Below are 14,878 nucleotides of genomic sequence, written 5' to 3'. Positions count from 1 at the left end.
AAACCTGTATTCTTGAAGTACCAAAATAAAAACCGAGCATATTCCTGAGAAATACCAAATACCCACCAACATCAACTAGACAGGACTGGTGATAGTTTGGTATCTTGCAAGATAAAAGTTGGCAAAACTGTTAAATTAAACCTTTTAGTATTTACGTTTCACTATTTCAAGGGAAGGAAAAAAAAAAAAAAAATCAACAGCACACATACCAAGGTTTAGACCTAAAAATCTCCATATTGTCCTTCATAAGTAAGGTGAGGATGAAGTCATACCCATTTTCTTGTAAAAATAACAAAAGTAAAAATCAAGTGTAATGAAAGCACATCAAGAAACAAACTGTACAATTTCTGAACTGCACTGTTTATTTTGCTGCTTGAAACCTAAGTGACAGTATGCCACTATAATTATGGGGTTTCTTCTAAACCTTTACTACACTGCAGGTACAGAAATATACGGACACATTTTTGGAGAATTGACATTTTGCAAAATGCAGCAAACATTTCAATTTATACATGAGAAAAGGAAGTGTTCAAAAGGGTATGGTTTTCAAGTTATTGCAGGTTATTTCTGTGAGAGAATTTCTGCAGGTAAAACATGTTTAAATTTAACCAACAGTAACGTGTCAGTGTATTTAAAATCATGACAAAAATCTTCTCTCTGGTCATTAATTGCCCTTTGACAAATTACTAGGATGTTGTGTTTTTAGGGCAAGATGTCAATACAGCATAAATCCCGTGGCATTTTGGTTTTCTTCTGGAGATTAAAGCTGTTTTTTTCTTGGGATAAATGCAGCAGCAAAACACAAACCAGCTGATCAAAAAAGCACTTCTGCCATAACTCCAATAATTTCAGGGCACACCAACCGACAGTAGTTTTGCCATTCCCAGTTCTTTTAAGGTTTACATCACTGCACTGTTGCCTTAAGTACGTTTGTAAAAGCTTGTTTTCTGTTAGGCCAGCTTGCTGACTACAGCCTGGTTGAGAGAATTTAGTTGGTTGGTCCATTTATCTAATGCAGTATACCGTGCACCACCTCTCTTCTGATGATCCAGTTCCAGGAGCTGGTTGACTTGATCAATTCGGCCATGTATAGTGCTAGAAGTAAATAAATAAATAACTATAAATCGCTAATGCACATGGAAATAGGAGCTAACAATAAATCAGAGGTTAAAATAAGAGGTGTTTTTATACAGGAGACACACAAAGTCCATTTCAGAACTCAGCACTTTTGTAATATATTGTCCTGGGTAGTACTGCCTAGTTAGTTGTCATCAGGATTGGAAATTAAATGAACTACTTCACTGGGCAATGTGTATTTTATCTGCCTAGCCGTGACCCACATATAAAGTCTGAAGCAATATGAGGTAAACAGTTCTTTAATGTCAAGGAATCATGAAAAATGAAGATTTATGTAAAAACAAATTAAAATATAAACCCATGTATGGATCATATTTTCCTAGTAGATGTAATAAGTTACCCTCCAAAAAAAGATTTTACAAATTGTAGTTAAGTTTTTCCAGTCAAGGAGTGCAGACTACTAATTTTTCAACTTGAAAATGTACTCGAAAATACACATGGGTATAAGCAGCAATTAGTAAGAATAATAATTTTCATAGTTTCATCATAATTCAAGCAATTATGTAATTAAAAATTAAAGTAAAATTTTGCCACTCAAACTCTCGGTATAATTTTCTTGGCTCATGTCTTACACATATACTTTACTGCTCATAAGCCAAGCAAATACAAACAAAGTCAGCATCATTACCTTTTGGTTCTAGAATCAACCAGTATTGTCATAATACACAGAATTATTGTTTTGTTGCTTCTTGTATATTTTGATTATTTTAAAGTAATCAAAGATCAGTAATCAAGAATAAAGTACATACTTATCCAATATGCACTGCACAAGCAAGCTTTCCACATCAGCTACATCTATGTTTAACTCCTAAAAGAAAAAGAAAGGTCATTAAGCTGCTACTCTGTTTTGCAACATTAAATCCTTCCAATCTTTATATTCATATTCAGAATTTGGTTTCATTTCTGTTCCTTACTGTTCAAAAGTATCAATTCAATAATGATCTATCGAGCAAAAGAACTCCACTCAAAGTACACTTGGCTAATGATCAAAAGATCAGTAACCTCCCAGAAAAGGCCGAAGCAAAATTTTTGGAAGCTCCAGAAATGAGTTCCTTTGCTGACTTACTGGAAAACAAAACAAAATCCCACAGAAAACCCCAGGAAATAAAATAAGACAGTAATTATCAGAAAAGAATGAGTCTGTACTCAAACTATTTAGAGGGCTAATTGCATCTTCTGGCTCAAGCAAGTTCTACAAATGTTAAGCCTAGCTTAAAAAAAAAAAAAAGGCATATGGAGTTCTAAAGAGAATTTAAGCATAAAAAAAAATAGGTATCTAATATTTAATGATATATTTTGGAATGCTGTGAATTTTTGCAAGAAAAATCACAGACTCAGAGAAGATGGAAATAGTAATCTATTGTCATTGGGTTTTGATTTTGTTCTTTCTAGATTAGGAAATGAAATCAGTGATTCTAGTATAATAATTGGTTTGTTCCTTTACCACAGTTCTGTAACTCATACAACACAGACATTTGAAGATATCTTTTGAACAAAAGGAATTAAAATTTGGATTCTTATGTTCATAAAATTTATGTTCATAATTACATTTTGAATTATACAAATTTCACTTTTTATATTTCTCTTCAGAAAAGTGCTTTTCTACACCAAGTAGAATATGGTAATTGAATATTTTAGAAGCATATCATAGTACATATTTATAAAAAGCATTGGGATGACACTTGAAATTTACATTTTTGCACTGCAAAGCTGCCAGCAGTGCATCAGTACTACTTTAAGGTTTAGATTATACTTTAGAGGTTCTATTTCTGGAAGCACTGTATTTATTTAAGAGCTTTTATTCACAATTAATTATTTATTTAAGCAAATGCAAGGCTCCACTGACACATACCTTAGAAATAAAAGGAATATGTATTCTTGTGTAAGGCTTAATTAATTTTATAAGCACTTGTGTTCTTATGTTTCGCAAAAGCTCTGTAAGAGAAGAAAAAATAAATACTGTAAAAACAAAACTGCTGAAATAAAGATGCAATACATATAGAAAGACATCCTAAATACCATGATCTTTTAAGGTGGTAATTCAGTGAGGTGGGGAAGCACAGCAAAATAAAAGGACCCTCTTCTTCCACAGATCCAACCAATACGTAACTCTGAAGATGGACTGACATAATTGAAAACCATTTAAACAGAGCAACATATTCCCTGGTAAAAATTTAAATTATTCAAACTAACTGGAAAGATCATACAGATTATTGCATGGTATGTCTGCCTCTCTAATTTATGGCTAGAATGCTTGCCTGGTACAAGAGCGAAAAGAGGTATTCTTAAGGCTCTGAAACTTAAGTCTGCATGCATTTAACTTCATGGGGAATAGTCACATTCTAAGTTGAAAGATCAGGGCTTAATGGTATAATTATGATGAACTGAAGAAGTAGTATAAAACAGAGTCTGCATGAAGTGGCTGATTTTGTCTAGATAAGATAGTGCAGCCATTAGTTTAGAAATTTTTACATTATTAAAGGAAATTTGGATAAAATGAAAGCATAAATTACAATTATAAATTAACAGAAAAAGAGCTAGATCCATTTGTACCTTAGGACTAGTTACACAAGGACTGTTTATATAATGGAAAAGAATACTGAAGATCAGATTACATATTTCAATAAAACTGAGGAGATTAAAACAACAAGGCAGGGTATGTAAACATTATAACCACGAACATACATTCTGTATCACTACAGAGTGAAAAAAATGAGAATGTCTTTTTTTCCCCTGGGTATCACTAGCACACTACTATCATATAAAGGGTGAAACTCAAATTCTCTTCAATCCTTTGATTCAACTGTCCTCCTCCTCTGACTTTCCAGTTCTGTCATATTTTCTTCCTTGAGCATCCACCTCTCTAATCTTACAGTCTCCCTACAAGACTTTGAAGCTTACCAGTAGTCGACATGGAATAGCAGTAGAGGGGTTATATTTAGTTTCCCCTGCTGTTTGCCATGTTCTCTTTTACAAACAAGAAGTGTAAGAAAACCAGGTCTCTGGATTTAACTCTTATCTTTCACGTAACTATTCAGCTAAATGATCTTGCAATGCCACAGTAAGACCTACTCTTGATGAAAACAGTAGTTCTGAAAAGCCGGACACTATATTCAAGTGAAGAGACTTTTAAATTCTCAGATAAGTGACAAATGCAGAGGGTAACTTTATTTTGTCATGTTAATGGAATGGAAAGGCATGTGTTAGTGTGTTCCCCTGTTTTATTAAGTATAGGTACTATAAATCCAAAAATTGTTTTCAACATATACATTAGAATTATGTATCTTGTTACATATTTATTACTACACATTTATTAATGCAACCTTCATTACATTGTCTACATATTTTGTCTTTAATCTGAAGCAGAAGATTAACCTTATAAACTAGCAAACGTCTAACTGTTGAGACTGACAAAAACAACGTTTACAAGTAAGGGTTATACTCATTTAATCCTTCCAATGGAAAAAAACCCCATCACTCAAAATATTCAGTGCCTAACATCACTGTAGATACTATCTTAGAATATCCACTCTTGCTAGAACTTTCTCCATCATTCCTGCAATTCTTCGCAGTCATGCTACATGCCTCGATGCATGTTGGCCTTGACAAGCTTCTAAAGAACTTGGAAACAGGAAAGGAATCATCCACAAGTAATTATAAAGAACTCTCATTCTGCCAAGAAGGAAAATAAACTGGGGGTGGGATGTGGGGTCAGTGCACAGAGAGGCTTACCAAGTACTGAAAACAAAAAGGATTAAAATAGCCTGCAAAAATACCTTCAATGTGCTCCCTTATGAAGGGATCATCCATGATGTTGCTGTGATTTGTTTTCAGAATCTTCTCAAATTCAGTGATGTCGTTATTCTGATAGGCACTTCAGAAAAAACACAAGGGACTGAATTATTATTTTTAAAAGTTAAACAGACTCATAAGACTCTGTTCTACATCTTCTAAAAAAATATATATTAAGTGTTGGTGGCAAATAATTACATTCAGAACCTTTATAAGGAAAGACTATTTCAAGATGAGATGCAACAGAAATGACCTTTCTCCTATTTCAATTTTAGTAGCATTTACAAAAGTTTAGTGTGAACATTTAGTTATTCCACAAGTGCACTCTGGTTTCAAAACCTTTCTACTTTAAGAAGTTATTCTTTAAAAAAGCCTAAACCCTAAAAATAGCCAATTTTTAAAAGCATCATTACTTGAATTTTGGCTTCATGAAGCTGTACTTTATGGAACAAATAAGAGATAAAAAGAGTCTAGAGGGCTGTTGCTGTTTCTAGAATGTCTGTCTTAAGCTGAACTCTAAAAACTACTGGAAGATGGAAGGAATCCTGAGTTCCAGGATTAACCATCAGCAATTCTGGCATAACATTATTTTTTAGGTTTTTATTTATAGCTTATTTTTGTATATATACACCGTTTAACTAGTAATTCTTGTTATCTGAGAAAGAATTACAAAGAGAAGGTGGGTTTAGACACCTATTATTCAGTAGTGGCACCACAGTATCATTTAAAGGTAAGAGCTGTAACCACTGAAACAAGACCTTTTTCTTGAAATATAATGGTTTTACAATTCAAATCTATCATTTTTTCTTACAACAACAGTTAGCAGTAATAGGGACTACCTACTAATCAAACTTACACAGTAATTTAGTTATATTAAGCTACAGGCTATCAATATTTAACCTGAAGAACATAGTGTTCGATACATACTTTCAACTTCTCTTTAATACTAACATCAAACATTTTAAAAACATCTATTTTTCCTTCATAGTCTCTGTACATTTTCAAATTGTTTTCAAACTGGTAAAAAAAAGTCATCCTTTATTATCAGTAAAATGGGCAAGAAAAAGACCTGTTACATTTAAGGTGGAACTTGAGTTCATAAATTGAGTTACATGAGTGGAATGGACTGTACCACATGAAAACAGTCCATTTTACATCATAATTAAAAGAAATTTCAGTTAAGTATATTTTATTGTTTATTCCAGAAGTCTCTTTTTATCATATGTAAAACATTCAAGTTCCCAATGTAGAGTATAGGAAGAATTAAAAACATAATTGTAATCTTTGCAATTGATTTTATCTTTTGGTTATTTCTTATCTACACTGCTTTAATTGCATATTAATTTTAAAGAAGCAGTTATACTCAAATGTCAAGATAAAAGATATAAATTAGGAGTATGAATAAAAATCAGATTGGGTAAGGCCATCTGGAATTCCTTCTGCCTCAAATTCACATGGAACTATGACAGTGAAGTAGAAAAGACATGTCTGAAGTGGAATTATTGGAAATAGTCCATTAATAAACTGCCAACTCACTCATCATTATGTCGGTAACAAATGAACATCCTCACTTTCAGAAACAATTTGTAAGCATACAATAGTACAGCACTGTAGCAGTATCAGAGCAAGGTTTCTTGCAACATGAGATGAATTGTGTAATTCAAAATGTGAGCAGGCATTACTTCTTATGTAATGAAAAGGTGGGAAAAGTTTTCCCATGCATTGTTCTTTTTTTTTTTTTCACTTGATAAAGCAAAAGCAGAATAGAGTGGATGGAACAGGTTAGCTTCAAAGCACAGTATACAAAAACTGCCTTGTTCAATTTATTTTGCCTGATGATCTTAATCACTGAAAGTTCTCACATCACCGTTGCCTCTAAGAGGTAATGAAGTCTTGATTTTCATATATGTTTGAAGGATAGGGGAGATCACTCGAGAGTTCAGTTTTGTATTCCTAAATTATGAAACTCCTTTAGTAATCGTGACATATCCATGGATCCAATTATTCTATTGGCTTTGGTATGAGATGGCTATCACCTCAGCTTCTCATCTATAATCAGTCAAACCCTAAAGACCAGTTGCAGTACAAGGTGGGACAAATGTGTTTAAGGGAAGAAATCAGTTTTTTGCCACTGTGTAAGAAATTCAGCATAGTAGAAGATAACAGCATGTTTCTGTGCCCCTATCTGGTATAGTATAGATACTTTGGTATGCCATAGTAAATAACGTCTTTTTTCTTAAGAAAAAACAAACAGTCTACAAATATTTGCCCAATACTTATGAAACAGTTATTTCATGGCTAACACAGTTGCCATGCAGAGAAAAGCCATCTCCAAAGATATTCCATTTCTGGTGTGGACATTACATATTTTTATTTTTTGTTCTCTTCTCCAGAAAAATTAAGATCTTACCTTACTAAATTCGTCATTGCTAGAATCTCTGGATCATTTTTGTATGGTTTGGCCTATGCAGAACAGAAAGCACAATATGCATGTTTAGATCTTAAATATTTTTTTCCATTTTCATCTTTTGGGTAATTTCCCTATAAATTCAGAAAGGGGGGGGGGCAGGGGGAAGGAAAAAAAAATACCTCCTGAGAGTCAAATGGATTTATTCCAGATTTCATAAGCATGTTTGCTAAGACCAAGTATTTTAAGCAAGTGGTTCTTCTGGGGCTCCCTGATTCATCATAATTCTTGAATGCTTCAAAAAAATCAGTATGTGCCTTTTCAAACTCTCCTTCTCTTAAGTGCATTTTGCCTCCACATTCTGAAAAGAAAACACAGATGAAGAGAAAAGGAACACTGCGTGCTTGTTGCTGACTACAATAATTGTACTCAGAAGTTCCACGCTATTTCTAAATAGATTACTGAAATATTTTCAGGAGGCTTTTCATTCTCTGAAATCACTAGGGGGGGAAAAAAAAAGGCATTAGGGCCCTCACATACAGCACTGCCATTTGAACAAACCCATTCCAAAGAAGAAAAAACAAAACCCAACCCACACCATAAATCTAGAAGAACACTAATCCTCACAGCCTATAATTATTTGAACTTTATGTTAAAATACTGTAAAAACTGAAATGCAATTTATCTCCATTTCAAAGGCAATGGACTTCCTATATTTATGGAATTTTCCCAATCTGTTGAGCAAAATCACACAGGAAAATTAAGAAATATTCTGTATCTCCTTTTATTTCTGAAGTGCCCACTGCTGCCTGATTGCCTGCACAAGTGTCTACAACAGGGGAAGAGGGAAGGCACAACAGTATCCTGGAGAAAGTTTTTTTAAGACACATGGCATGTTTCCGCTATAAACATCACTATGGATAATAAATCATAATTTCAAACACATCTTAAAGGCCTTCAGTTCCTGATGAATTTTAGTGAGGTGAGACATCAAGCGCAAATTTACAAAAGGGCATTGCAGAAATAGCAGTCCCTTCCACCAGCAGTCTTGTCAAGCCTTTGTTTCTATCCTTTGCAAATGCCTTTGCATTTATCCTTTGTTGCCTGCCATGGTGTCAAACAGCTCAAGTCTTCCTCCTGTTCTTCTACTGCTTCTGTCCTACACTATATGTAGCCAACTGTCCTGCCCTTCTGACCAGGGCATCTGGTACTTAGGCACCAGAATAGCAGAGCTGAAGTCCTAGGAGGCAAACATTGAACGGTGAGACTGTAGCCACTGCATTTGTAGTCCATTATTCACATACGGTTTGCCTGTTTCTGAATCTACAGCATCCTCTGTCTTTATTGTTGGAACTGGAAAAAAACATTAATTATCAGATATCCATAAAACTAATCCATGCAACAGAAGTTAAATAAAAAATTCAAGATGAACTTGCCTCTGATAACTCCCATGATCAGCGGATGAGGAATGGCTGACTTGATGTGCAATGACTGTTCATATAGTGCTTTAAGTTTTTTGTTATTTTTCTGTGCTGTATACATTTGAATTTCCAAAGCATAGATTTCCAATAGTTGAGTACCTTTTTTTAGGTCATCTTCCCCATCATCAGTCTAGGATAGATTAAGTAATAAATACTGTGAAATTTTAAGAGAACAGTGATTTCAGTTTTATACTAGTAAAAAACCGATTACCAAACACTCTCAGTAATTTCCTGTCAGAAATAAGGATATTCCTAAAACTTTAGAATTTTTATGTACTATTATCACAAAACATAATACTCAAAGAACCCATCACAGGCCAAGTTTTGAAGCTCTTAAACAAAAATACTGACTTTTTAGATAAATTAAATGTTTTCCTCAGAACTTTGACCTTTATTCTTTTCCACTTTCCTTAAACCACACTCTCAGTATATAAATGCAATGACTGGCACACATACATACATACATATATCTCTGTGTGTGTGTATATAATACATATGACTCTTCTGCTGCCTGTAACAGAACCATTTCCCAGATATTTGTAACCCATTTTCCATGCTGGAAGAAGAAAAGGGGACACAAACAAGCACAGCAGGCTGCACGGCTAATTTTTATTTTCCCCTTCCAAATGGGAAAGTAACAACTGTACTTGAGTAAAGCTCACTTGGAATCTTCACTATATTTTAAAATAAATGTGCATTATAGATTACTCATGCGTACTTCTCATCCTGGCATCTGACTAAAAGGAAACTTAATCAGCAGTTGTGAATATTTTTTTTTAAATCATCTTTAAGCAAGGAATAAAACACATCGGTTTTTGTTCATGTTATCAAACAGAAAACAAATTAAAGCAGGCACGGTATTTCTTCCCTCTGTATTAAAGCTCAGCAACATGCCTCAAAGGCCAACAACAGATGTAAAAAAAAAAAAAAAAAAAATCAATGTTGTTTACTAAGCTACAGTGATTTAGAATATAAAGGTACCTGGCATGACTGATGCAGCTGACGCAAAATCTTCTGTAACTTTCCATATTCTTCTCGTTCTAAATATAATTTGCCAAGCTGTAATGAAAAAAAAGTTGAAGTACTAAGGTCTATTAAGATTTCACAATTATAATTTGTAAGAGTTAGTTGAAGGTGTCACAAACAAAAGCAAAAAACAGTATGTTATATATTTTACCTTTGTGTTTGTCTTAAACCACAATCTATCATTCTTAGCATCTTTCAGAGCTTCAAGTGTTGTTTCATAGAATTCCTGAAGCAAATCCATCTGACATAAAAAATCAGAATTCTATAATTGTAAACAGCAAATTTGTACCTGTTAATAAAGTCAATCTGAACAAACTAAACGTGCATGCTTGAACTTCAAAGTAAGAAAGGTATCTGTGTCTACTGAACGTCTGCTTTTAAATTGTAAAGAGCTTCTAAAGTAACAAAACTAAGTTCACTATCTATTTCATATAAGAAAAGCAATAACCAAAAAGTATTCACATTTAAGATTTGCAGCCATCTATCATGCTAGTGAAAAATGAAAGCCACCTTATACAAGCCCATCTTATATAACCAAGTAATAAAATTCTTATGTTGTGTAACAAAACAAAAGACAAACACAGGCAACATTGTTCCTACTTAAAAGGAGAGAAACAAAAATAATTTATGTATCAAAAAGAAAACACAATTTACAAAAAGAGAGAAATGGTCAAAGGAAAAGGTGCTTTCTCCTTTTACACTACCAACACGGCATGAGAGAAAGCTCTCGAGCACATTAAACCATTTCTTTGCATAAAACCTGAAAATACAGCATCCAAAATGGAAATCAAAGTGGTGAGTGTGACCTTTAACAAAGGGTCTACAGAGAATGCATTAGTATTGTTTATGGTCATTGTTCTTTTGGCGATAACAGATCTGTGGCTGTACATCAAGTTAAGATTTCCAGATTGTCCCTCCAGCTCTGCCTCCAACTGCATTTAGATGAAACTCACCGACCTCTGCCAACAAGGTACAGTCTAAGACCTTAAGAGTAAACCATCATTCAACTATTAAATTTTTGTTTCCTATAAGTGGCAGGACAGGAAGGATTGTGATAATGACAGAGGAATCATTACTAAAGATCAGTGATCCTCGATATGCAGGTGCTACTTCCAGTAGTCAGTTAGGGGAGCTTTCTACTCTCTGTAAAGCTTCTACAGCACCACAAAAGAAAAGGAGCTGGGCAGTGTATCTATGAACATGCACCTGGCTTGTACAGTACGCTCAAAGACAGCCAGTATTTAACACCAATACTTCATTGCAAAGTTTTTCAAAGGTTCCCCTCTACCCCAAAGTTAAAAAAAGTATTATTTAACGACAAATTATATTTGAGAAGGCACTATAGTGTGTAGCTACTAAGCTAAAAAAAAAAAGTATTTACTTTACTTATTAGCATACAAATCCCAGGTAAATATGGCCAAAAAAAGACAAATTTATGAAAAGGTATCTGTGTTGATAGAATCTATTAAATGTGGGAAATATATTTTAACATACGACAGCAAATTAATACTGCAAATGTTCTCTATTAAGATCAAAAAACCCAAAATCAACAGACTACTATACACAAAAAAGTCCATAGTTAAAAATGCAAAAAGGAAAACCACAAAGATGAAAGAACTGATGATCTAACCTGCTTGGAAGTAGAGATATAATCAAGAATAGAATTGATGGATTTTTCAGAGTAGTTCCTTGTAACTGCACTCCGTATGTAGGTCAATAGCTGTTTATATCTGTTCATCATTTCAGGAAAGTTAGTCTAAAAGAAAAAACAAAATTATAATTTTTGTTTTTATGACTAAAAACTGAGTTATATCTTGCAAATACACATACAGAAAAGAAAGCATAACAGAAAGACTATGCAGTAGTGGTTGCTATTAGGAATTTTTACATCACCACTTTATTCATAAGCAGCAGAATCAGGAATAACTTCAGCAAGACTGCATGGAATAGACATCTGAAATATTTATCTCAATGAAGAAAACAAGAACTGGCTATACAACTATTTGGAATGGTTGCATATGTAGCATATACATTTTTCACTGTTTTGTCCTGGTGAAGTACACATAGGTAGAAACTGGCTTCAATGGTATGATATCTCAGGATAGCAAGGACTGAGCCTCAAACTTTCAGAGAGTATCAGCTGATTACAGCAGCTATTTTGCATCCATTTTGCCTTTGACTTGCAACCACCACGTAACTTCCCTACCATGTCTGCAGTAGCCATTAAAGGCCAGAAAAGACAAGTTCTGGCAGATTTAGTTGTCATAAACGTAAATTAGAATAATAACTTAAGATCTCTGGATCAAATAGATATTTATGCTATTTACTCTCAAGTGACAGCTGTAATTCCTACCAATTTAAAGTTTATTTTAATCATCTGTTTCAGAGCTTTGAATCCCCATTCTCCTTTTTCACCTTCGAGCTCCAAAACCTGAAATAGAAAAATTTTTTAGACAATATTTATAAATAAGTTTTATTCAAACTTCAGTTGATTTGCATCTTGTTTAAAATGTACATATCCTGTACAAGCCTTCCCCCCCCCGCCCCTTTGTTCCTTACAAAGTAGTGTTTCGCTCTGCCCTGTTCTTCAATTTTACTCTTCGCTGATATTACTGAGAAAGTTAGTGAGGGGCATGTATCTTACTAGCTTTTACAACTTAGTTGATGTAGGAGGGTGAATTGTTATTTATAGGGTTTTTTTTTTGTTGTTGTCTAACACCAAACACTAAACTTTAATGCCACGCCATAAATACATATGCACAAAGAAGTTGCAACAAACACCCCCTACAAAACTGACTCAACCTACCCCTTGACTGGATTAGTCAAAAATTTACACTTCTGAATTACTATAGTTTCTTCACATATCAGAAAGGCCTTTAGGCTTTAATTTAACACAGTTAAGGAAATGTTTTGTAAAAAAAAAACCTTTATAAAATTTTTACAAGTCATGTTGTACTGTTATACACTATAAATAAGCCAAGAGATGTAACAATCTATTTTTTCTTTAAAAAGTTACATCTAACATGTTGCTTTCTGGTGGCAGTGTACAAACATTAAAAATTTAAAACTGACATGAAGCAAAGAAACTCTGTGTCACTTGATATTTATACATTTAAAGCTTTGGAATTGGATAGCAAACCAAATATAATACATTACATAAGACACTGGGGAAAACACCATTTCATTTTAAAAAACGCATGGAGCTGGCTTCTATAGTTGACACATGAAAACTCACTTAGGACTGTTTAATTAACTTAGTAAATCCTGAAGATTAAAAACTCAGTTCTGCGATTGACAAACTTAGCATATTAGTAAATTAAAATATAAACATTATTCTTAAAATTCCAGAAAATAACTCAAACGGTAAGTAAATATTTTTAAATGTGAATTAATATAAAAATAAGAGATAAAATACAAAGCAGAAAACCTTCTGAAAACTGCTTAATGCCGCTTTGGGATCATCTTCCTTCAAAGCTTTGGAATTGTAGTATTGATTTTCCAGATCCACATTTGGTTCAGAATTGCTGTCCTCAGAATATTCCTACATTTTAAGGAAAAAAAGAAAAAACACAAATAAAAATCAGCGAAAAAACAAAAGGTTCAGAACATATAATATTCTACTGAAAATGGATAAAATATATAACATATTGTTCAAACAGACACAGAACGCTTGTATATTAACATAAAATCTTCAGTTTTAGAACATGTAACAGGTATAGACTCTTACAATTATTTAATCTCTCTCCCATTACTAGGCCAGGCTCACCATTCACCAACACTTGTCTGTCAACAGATTTCTTTCCGGACCAATGAACTCACAGCTCTACCAACTTCGCCTTTATGACAAGTACAGACTGTATTATTAAAATTCTGCCTTTTTTGGTGTTTAAGGACAGATGCCTAATAGCATATGTCATTTCTGCATGAGGGAAAGAACAGGCTGGTCACTAGTCTTCTAAAAGGCATGCTATTATACGACCTTTGCTATCCACAGAAAAGACTCTGGCTGAGCTGCCACACAAACAAGGATTCATCAACGGAGGATATAAAATCCTTCCATGAATCTCTCTCTAATGTGCCTTTTTATACTGTAACGAGTCATACTTGTCTAAGGAAATTTTAAAAAAAAAAAAAACAAAACACGATAACACCAGCTGCTTTTGTGCTGAGAAGCAGGAGATGATTGAGAAAATGCTAAAGATAATGCCAAAGAAGGTGGGACGGGGCATAGGCACAATAATTTAATCAAATAATTACCTATCATGTACACTAGTGCCAAACAAATTGAAGAATTTACTGCTAACAATTATTACTTAATTTAAAAAAAAAAACACCTACTCTGAGGCTTTTTCTGATGAAAAAAACCTAAGTATTTTATCTTCTTTTGCTGAAGGACAATGTTGCGTGTCTGAATTACAAAACACTAACCAAACTCAATAATTTCATTTGAGGTTTACACAAGTCAAAAATATCTCACACCTCTGCATTTTCAAGCCAACTTCTCTCAACAGAGTGCTTAGCTATTAGGAGATGAACTGTACAACACAATCTGTTTAAATATCAAAGCTACGGTCATCGAAGTAACCTTGTAACAATACAAACAATGCATAGTCAGCTGCCCTTCTTTAAGTTGGAATTTCTTCCTTTACTGTACTTCATCAGGCACATTTATTCTTTCGTTCATTCACATATTGCTAATATTAATGGACTCCTTCAAATCCATGGGAAGGAATGAAAAAAAAGATGAGGCAAAAGAGAAGTTTTAAATTAGCGCTCTCTTCCCTACAGTGCAAGCAACGCTTTCTAAATAAGTTTTCTGAAGTTCTAATTAAAAAATTAATTATGGGAGCTCGCAGTTGGCCCAAATTTTATTAAACATGGTCCTTGATACATTTATCCTTCGACCTGCTAATGTTTCTATTTGTTACCTGTAGGCAAGTTGCTCATGTATGTATTTATACTCACATGAAGTATTATTATTTAGTGAGAATGACAGGACTTAAAAGCCTAGGGAATTCCACAAACCTGTTTTCTG

At 33.7% G+C, this 14,878-nt stretch overlaps 1 protein-coding gene across 1 annotated transcript; it reads right to left on the bottom strand.

Moving 5' to 3' along the window:
- Positions 1-221: 221 nt before the first annotated feature.
- Positions 222-13,378, bottom strand: COPS2 (COP9 signalosome subunit 2). The gene is made up of 12 exons (XM_009704444.1): positions 13,271-13,378; positions 12,197-12,274; positions 11,474-11,599; positions 9,995-10,084; positions 9,799-9,876; positions 8,773-8,947; positions 7,519-7,697; positions 7,340-7,392; positions 4,914-5,011; positions 2,990-3,072; positions 1,887-1,945; positions 222-1,095 (listed from the first exon to the last, which is right to left on the bottom strand). The coding sequence occupies exons 2-12, from the start codon at positions 12,218-12,220 to the stop codon at positions 951-953; spliced, it is 1,110 nt and encodes a 369-aa protein (XP_009702746.1). The 5' UTR covers positions 12,221-12,274; positions 13,271-13,378; the 3' UTR covers positions 222-950.
- Between the last annotated feature and the right edge of the window lie 1,500 nt (positions 13,379-14,878).

The sequence above is a fragment of the Cariama cristata genome, unplaced genomic scaffold (assembly GCF_000690535.1).
Source record: "Cariama cristata isolate BGI_N322 unplaced genomic scaffold, ASM69053v1 scaffold23867, whole genome shotgun sequence".
NCBI lineage: Eukaryota > Metazoa > Chordata > Aves > Cariamiformes > Cariamidae > Cariama > Cariama cristata.
The sequence above is the reverse complement of the archived record's forward strand: the minus strand, read 5'-3'. Positions and strand labels throughout refer to the sequence as shown.

Bases quoted from the DNA above. Each gene is read 5' to 3' on its own strand.
- COPS2 (XM_009704444.1), bottom strand. From the start codon at position 12,220: ATGATTAAAATAAACTTTAAATTG. The intron at 7,698-8,772 runs GCAAGTTCATCT...TTTTCTTTTCAG, and splicing joins GATCATGGGAGTTATCAGAG to AATGTGGAGGCAAAATGCAC. The intron at 1,096-1,886 runs GTATGTACTTTA...ATTTACTTCTAG, and splicing joins GTGCAGTGCATATTGGATAA to CACTATACATGGCCGAATTG.